The sequence below is a fragment of the Crocuta crocuta genome, unplaced genomic scaffold (assembly GCF_008692635.1).
Source record: "Crocuta crocuta isolate KB4526 unplaced genomic scaffold, BGI_CrCroc_1.0 scaffold35, whole genome shotgun sequence".
Lineage (NCBI taxonomy): Eukaryota > Metazoa > Chordata > Mammalia > Carnivora > Hyaenidae > Crocuta > Crocuta crocuta.
In genome coordinates, this window is record NW_027530625.1 from 72,014 (window position 1) to 79,664 (window position 7,651).

Below are 7,651 nucleotides of genomic sequence, written 5' to 3' on the forward strand. Positions count from 1 at the left end.
CTGAATGTGTGATTCATCAGGTAACAATATTAAATTAACAGGATTTTTAGTGGAGTGGACTGAAGAACATAGAAATTAAAGAGATAATTTCAGTCACATTGGGAGAATTGGTACATAATGTAAACTTTAGGTAAGCTCCAAGATGAATGTAGGTCCTATAGTGAGACACACTCTCAGAGAAAAAGACCTTTAGACTGAATAAGTCTTTATATAGTGTGTGAAACCTATTATTTTAGTAGACAGACTATCATGTTCTCTTTCCCTATAATTTTGTGAATGTTCACATGGGCAGGTCTAAGACTAACTAATCTAAAGAATAAAGAGATAAATGATAGTATTAGCAAAATATAAGTATTAGGATATGACAAGAAAAACTTGGCTATGAATCACTGGCATAAAATCTAGGTTTAGGAACTGTGAAAAAGGAGGGGTTATTTGGTAAATTATGTTGGAGAAACACAAAAATGTTATTCTTTGGCATATCCAGAATATGACTGGAAAAGCCAAAATATTTCCTGGCATTCTGAGAACTGGAATAAGAGTGATCTGGTTAGAACTCAGGGAATAAGGTGAGAATTTGGAAGAAAAATGGACTCTTCCTCCACATTCCATGAAAATTTCTTTAGCAAGAGTGATGGTAGACAGAAAATTTTGAGGAGCAGGAAGGAATTTTCTTAAAGAAATTCCTTTAAGACTGATGACTATATTACAAGGTATGTCATTAGATCTATGTTATTGACAAAGATTCTTGTCCTTAAAGTCCTTTCCTTGACCAGTTGCACATATGTTTCCACCAAGCCTCCAGATGTTGATTTCTGGGAGATCCAGGGCACCACTGAGTTGTCTTATTTTGATCCAATGCATGGAAATAAAATATTAGCCAAAGCACATGTGAGAGGCATGGGGAAGGTTAAAAAAGGCCAAAAGACCAATTGGAGAGCCTCTACTAGGATTTCCCAAAGCTTACTGACAGCCTTGCACTCCAATTTCCTAATCTCAGATTTCTATCATGAACTCCTGGAATCCTCAAGTTAGAATCTGATCTGGTTTGATCATCATTCTAATGTTTGAAGGATTCTCCAAAAAAGGCTGTGTCAGTTTCTAGGTGGACACATAATATCCTGATGTCAAACCATCACCAGCCCATTAGTGGTGCAAACAGTATGAGTTATTGAGGTTAAAATTTATGTACTGACTAATTCAAAACCATGTTTCCATAATGTGATAGTCACAATGATTTCTCATTCTTTTACATACTATCTTCCTCCCCCACCCCCATCTCCAGCAAAAGAGAAAAGAGTATGAAGAGGGATAATCAGAGCAGTGTGTCTGAGTTCCTCCTCCTGGGGCTCTCCATGTGGAAAGAGAAGCAAGGTATATACTACACTCTTTTCCTGGGCATGTACCTGACCACGGTGCTAGGGAACCTGCTCATCATTCTGCTTATCAGGCTGGACTCTTGTCTCCACACCCCCATGTACTTCTTCCTCAGCCACTTGGCCTTCACTGACATCTCTTTCTCATCAGTCACAGCTCCAAAGATGCTCATAAACATGCAAACACAGAGTCAATCCATCTCATATGCTGGATGCATTTCTCAGCTGTATTTCTTCTTATTTTTGGGGGATCTTGACAGCTTCCTTCTCACATCAATGGCATATGACAGGTACGTGGCCATCTGTCACCCCCTCCACTATACCACTATCATGAATCTGAACCTGTGTTTCCTGCTAGTAATTGTGTCCTGGGTCCTCTCCTGTGCTAGTGCTCTTTTGCATACCCTCCTCCTGACTCGTCTCTCTTTCCATGGAGACAACACTCTCTCCCACTTCTTCTGCGACCTCTCTGCCTTACTTAAGCTCTCCAGCTCAGATACCACAGTCAATGAGCTGGTTATCCTTACTGTGGGAGTGGTGGTCATTACCCTGCCATTCATATGCATCCTGGTCTCTTATGGCTGCATTGGGGCCACTATCCTGAGGGTCCCCTCAACCAAAGGAATCTGTAAAGCTCTGTCCACATGTGGTTCTCACCTCTCTGTGGTATCTCTGTACTATGGAGCAATTATTGGACTGTACTTCTTTCCCTCATCCCATAATTCCAATGACAAGGATGTCATTGTGGCCATATTGTACACTCTGGTCACTCCCATGCTAAATCCCTTTATCTACAGTCTGAGGAATCGGGATATGAAAGGAGCGCTGGGACATCTATTCAGTAGAGGACTATTTTCATCATGTTGAGTGCTGTTTTCCCTACTAATTGGAAATAAGGCATGCAATGTGAATATGCTTTCTTCTCTGAATTGCTTTTTAGTAAATCTTGATGTGGCACTCTTTCTTTAGTTTCTTTTTCAGCTTGGACTTAGTTTTCTTCTCTGTTTAGTTTCTTTATTCATTTTAGAGTCATAGGAAAAAAAAACGTATCTGCACAACAATCTTTTCTTAAATGTTTTTTTCTTCTTTTTCATATGATATCCCCTGAACTACATTCATTTTAAATGTTTGTGCAGTCATAGCTTTCATTCTTTCTACTTTTTATTTTTAAAAATAATTTACAGTGCTCGCTTTGGCAGCACATATACTAAAATTGGAACGATACAGAGAAGATTAGCATGGCCCCTGCGCAAGGATGACACGCAAATTCATGAAGCGTTCCATAATTTTTGGATGAGCACTGGGTGTTATATGGAAACCAACCTGACAATAATCTATTTGTAAATAAATAAATAAAAGTGGAAAAAAATAATTTACAAACTTTATATAGAAAAGCTTTTCCCTTCTCAAGATAACAAAATATTCCTTCTGGTAGTTTCATGATTTTAGTTTGCATTTAATTTGGTAATTCATTGAAATTTATTATTATGAATGACATTCATTAGAAATTGAGTTTTATTTTTGTCCCTAATTTCTTATCACTTGTCCAAACTTTGGTTTTCAGTTATGTTTATAGGGTGATGGTAACATAATACATCACTGTTTTTTCCTTAAATTGAGTGGATCTAGTCACAAATTGAAATGAACTGGTTTTTTTAATGCCTCCCTCCCCTCAAAAAAAAGGTCTAGAAAGGTCTGGTACAGACATCAGATGGTGAACTCAAACTTGATGGAAACTGTGTCTTGGGATGGCCAATTGGGAGTGAAGTGTGGTAGTGAGAATAGAGGTTTTGAAGTGGTTTTCTAAGTGACCATGTGACTATGAGCAACCAGTCCAGTGCAAGAGAATTCAGCCTTCTAGGGTATGAAGGCTGAACCTAAGAATTCCTAGGAGGAATATCAAAAACCTAGACCTGTAATGAACTTAGGCAGTACTTCATCCAAACGTATCTGAACTTTTCAAAAAAGTACACGCTTGTCCCATGTACGTATAGTGTCTTATGTTTTCATCTGAAATGTTGATGTTACTTTTAGTCCCTGAGAAACTATCTTTGCTCAAGGCAGATATAACTACAAGCCAATAGCTGTGACAAATATTTCCATATTTAGTATCTCATTTAATCCTGGTAATTGGTATAAAAGAGGAAATTCATATTAAGAGAGGCTTAGTAAGTAGTCCAGTGACACTCAACTAGCAATGTTTAGCAGAAGTAATACTTACAATGCTGTATATGTCAGGTCCATCCTGAGTTCTTAGATTACTTGGATAGTTTTCAAACTTGATTAACATTCTTACCAATTTTACTGTAAGTTTTATTTAAACTTTAAAAAATATTGAAATACCATACAAAAAAGCATATTTGACATATATACATATAGTTTGAATATATATGTATATAAACATGGTATGTTGTATGTGTGAATGTGTATGTGTCTATATATACATATAATCACACCCTAAAATATGAAAAGAAATATTCATTTAACAGTCTCTAGGCTTAAGTAGTAGAAAACTAACAATTTGTTGAAGTCCCTTGTCTCCTCTGCAACTGTTATCTTCCTCTTTTGTTTAAAGTACCTAATAAAAAAGTAAAAAATAAAGTACCTAATAATTTTTACATAAATAACCATTAAGTATATATACATATGTATATGCATAGAACTATGTCTCAATGTTCATAGTGTTTTGTTGGAGTATTAGTGTTATGGGTGATTATTACTTTCTTCTTCATAATTTTCAGTATTGTTTTAAGTTTTGATAGCATGTATTAGTTTAATAACTGGAAAAATGTTACTCATTTTGAAAAAAATAGATACTCTTTAATTTCCAAGAAAAAGAAAGTATCCCATATTTTTAATATTTCAATATTTCCTACTTTTATTTAAAGAAGACATCCAATGGGGCGCCTGGGTGGCTTAGTCGGTAAAGCGTCCGACTTTTGCTTAGGTCATGATCTCGCGGTTCGTGGGTTCCAGCCCCGCGTCAGGCTCTGTGCTGACTGCCAGCTCAGAGCCTGGAGCCTGTTTCAGAGTCTGTGATTCCCTCTCTCTCTGACCCTCCCCTGCTCGTGCTGTGTCTCTCTCTCTCTCTCCTAGAAATAAATAAAACATTAAAAATAAATAAATAAATAAAGAAGACATCCACTGTATGCTAACATGATTTTAAAAATAAACTAACTTTATTTAAAAAATAAAGACATCAGATGGCTCACAGACACATGAAAAGATGCTCAACATTACTAATCATCAGAGAAATACAAATCAAAACTAGGATGAGGTACCACCTCACACCTGTCAGAATGGCTAACATTAACAATACAAGAAACACTAGGTGTTGGCAAGGATGTGGAGACAGGGGAACTCTCTTGCACTGTTGTTGGGAATGCAAACTGGTGCAGCCAGTCTAGAGAACAGAATGGGGTTCCTCAAAAAGTTAAAAAAAAAAAAAATAGAACTATCCTATGAGCCAGGAAATGCACTACTAGGGATTTACTCAAAAGATACAAAAATACAGATTCAAAAGGGTACATGCACACTGATGTTTATAGCAGCATTACCTACAATAGTTAAGCTATTGTAGCAGAAAGCACCAGAAAGCCCAAATGTCCAAAAACTGATAAATAGACAAAGGAGATGTAGTATACATATGCAGTGGAATATTACTCAGTCAACAAAAAGAATGAAATCTTAACATTTACAATGATGTGGATGGAGCTAGAGAGTATTATGTTAAGTGAAGTAAGTCATTCAGAAAAACAAATGCCGTATGATTTCTCTTATATGTGGAATTTAAGAAACAAAGCAGATAAACATATGGGATGGGAAAAAAGAGAGAGGGAAACAAACAGTAAGAGAGTCTTAAAGATAGAGAACCAACTGACGGTTGATGGAGGGAGGTGGGTGAAGGATGAGATAGATGAGTGATAGGTATTAAGGAGACCACTTGTTATGATGAGCACTGGGTGTTGTATGTAAGTGATGTATGTATGTATGCAAGTGATGAATCACTGAATTCTTCTCCTGAAACCATTATTGCACTGTATGTTAACTAACTAGAATTTAAATAAAAATTTGAAAAGAAAAATAATAGTTTTAGCACATTATACTGTTCCTTCAACTTAGCCTGCTCTAGAACTGTGTATCAATGAAATAACAATATATTTATTCTTCTAGGTTTTGCCTTTGTTGTCTGGAATCATCCTTGTGATGTGAACTCATTCCTATTGTATTACATTCCACAGTGAGACTATCACACACTTGTCTGTTCTATTTTTTATGGCTATTTTGTTTGTTTTCAGCATTTTGCTATTATGATCAATGATGCTACATACATTCTTGTACATCATCTAGTGCATATATATCTGTAAATTATATACTCAGAAGAATTACTGAATTGTAAGCATGTGATGTTCTATGTAACTATCACTGCTAAACTCTTCTATAAAGTAGTTGTACCAAGAAACCAGTCTGGAAGGCTAAATATGGTATGATTCTTACTATATGAAACTCTAGAGAAAGCAAACTGTAGAGCCGACAAAAGATTAATCATCAACAGGGTTCAGAGCTTAATGCAGAGAAGGATAAATGCATAGAGGAAGGAGAGTTTTTAAAAGAAAAATAAAAAGAACTTCCTTGTGTCACATACTTGAAGACAATGTGCTACATTTTTATATAAAATTTTAAAACTTTGTATTCAGTCCTTGAAAGTCCTTGAGTACCTGGATTACTTTTAATGTTGTGTGAAGTAGATTCATCTTAATGTTTCTTCATATTAATAATGAAGTTTTAAAAACTAATGTTTTAAAAGTTCATTCTGTCTCCACTACTCTGCAGTAGATGTTCTTGGCTGCAAATGAAAGTATCAATTAGGTAATTTCATCTGTACTCAAAAGAAAAAAAAAAGATACAGGTAAATAATGGGTAAATTTAAAGTAAAAGTCTAATCAGTAAGAATTGTTCAGAAGAGAAGAACAAAAGTTCTTGCTTATACAACTGTTGCAAGAGGTGAGGAACAGAGGTCTGGGAACTTGTGCTTGAAGACTAAAAAGCCCAAAACTAAAGATTTCAGTGTGAGCATAAAATAGATGGTTTCAAAGATTAGTGGGAAGTGCTGCAAATCTCAAGAATCATTGAAAAAGTCCCCAAATGTCTTGGTCTCCTGCATAACGCAGGTGGCTCTTAGTTCAATGGGAAACTACTGTGAAGCTTATATCTACCCGTATTTCAGGTTCTAATTACCTCCAGAAAATAATGGCTTCATCTCTTGTCTTCTAAACTCCTCATGAGTTCCTCTCATTGGAAGACATTAAACAAGAACAATACAGAAAAGAAAAATCTGGAAAATGTAGCTTCTAGCCTTGCCACTGCAATGCAGGAAAAGCTCAGAAGTAGCTGATAACAATGCTAAGTTAGCAACAGTCTAGCATATGGCATCAGGAGAAGAAAGGAGGATTGAGTAAGAGTCTGAGGGTGTCCATATGCGAGTCCCAGACCAGAAGGAGGGATGCATGGGACAGGGCCACCCTACACGAGTGCACTTTAGGTCAGCCAACCTGCAGCTGGCCACAGAAACACCAGTGAGATCAGCTGAGTCCAGAAAAAAACAACCGTCCCAAGCTAGATCAGCCAAGCTCCAAACAACCTTCAGATTGATAAGTAACATAAATGCTTGCTGGTGAATACTTCTGAGCTACTGTGACCATTTGTCATCCAGCATTTTTCTGTAGCAACTGTAACTGATACACAGGGGTACAAAAAAGCCTTTATGTCACAAGGAACAGTGTAAGTAATATGAGTGGAGTACAAATGTATGTTCCTGCTATTGAAGCGAGGAAGAAGGAGTAAACAGTCTTTTAAACAATAATGGAATACTACATGGCAATGAGAAAGAATGAAATCTGGCCATGTGTAGCAACATGGATGAAACTTGAGGGTGTTATGCTGAGCGAAATAAGTCAGGCAGAGAAGGACAGATACCATATGTTTGCATGTATAGGAGGATTGGGAGTAACTTAATGGGGGACCATGGGGGAGAAGAAGGGGAAAAACAGTGGGGGAGAGACAGGGAGGCAAACCATGAGAGACTCTTGAATGCTGAGAACAAACTGAGGGCAAATGAGGGGGAGGGGAAGGGGGGTGACTGGCATGGAGGAGGGCACTTGTGGGGATGAGCCCTGGGTGTTATATAGAAACCAACTTGACAACAAACTATTTAAAAATTTATAAAAATATTTATAAAAATATTATAAAAATTTATAATATTATAAATAGAAGAA

General features: G+C 36.7%; 1 protein-coding gene and 1 non-coding gene across 2 annotated transcripts; both read left to right on the top strand.

Moving 5' to 3' along the window:
- Positions 1 to 1,301: 1,301 nt before the first annotated feature.
- On the top strand, positions 1,302 to 2,243 carry LOC144234995 (olfactory receptor 1J21-like). The gene has a single exon (XM_077768439.1). The coding sequence runs from the start codon at positions 1,302 to 1,304 to the stop codon at positions 2,241 to 2,243; it is 942 nt and encodes a 313-aa protein (XP_077624565.1).
- Positions 2,244 to 2,559: 316 nt separating this feature from the next.
- Positions 2,560 to 2,666, top strand: LOC144235074 (U6 spliceosomal RNA). Its single transcript, XR_013336129.1, has one exon. It is a non-coding gene; the product is annotated as a U6 spliceosomal RNA (small nuclear RNA).
- The last annotated feature ends 4,985 nt before the right edge of the window (positions 2,667 to 7,651 follow it).

Coding starts and splice junctions, on each gene's coding strand:
- LOC144234995 (XM_077768439.1), top strand. CDS start 1,302: ATGAAGAGGGATAATCAGAGCAGTGTGTCTGAGTTCCTCCTCCTGGGG.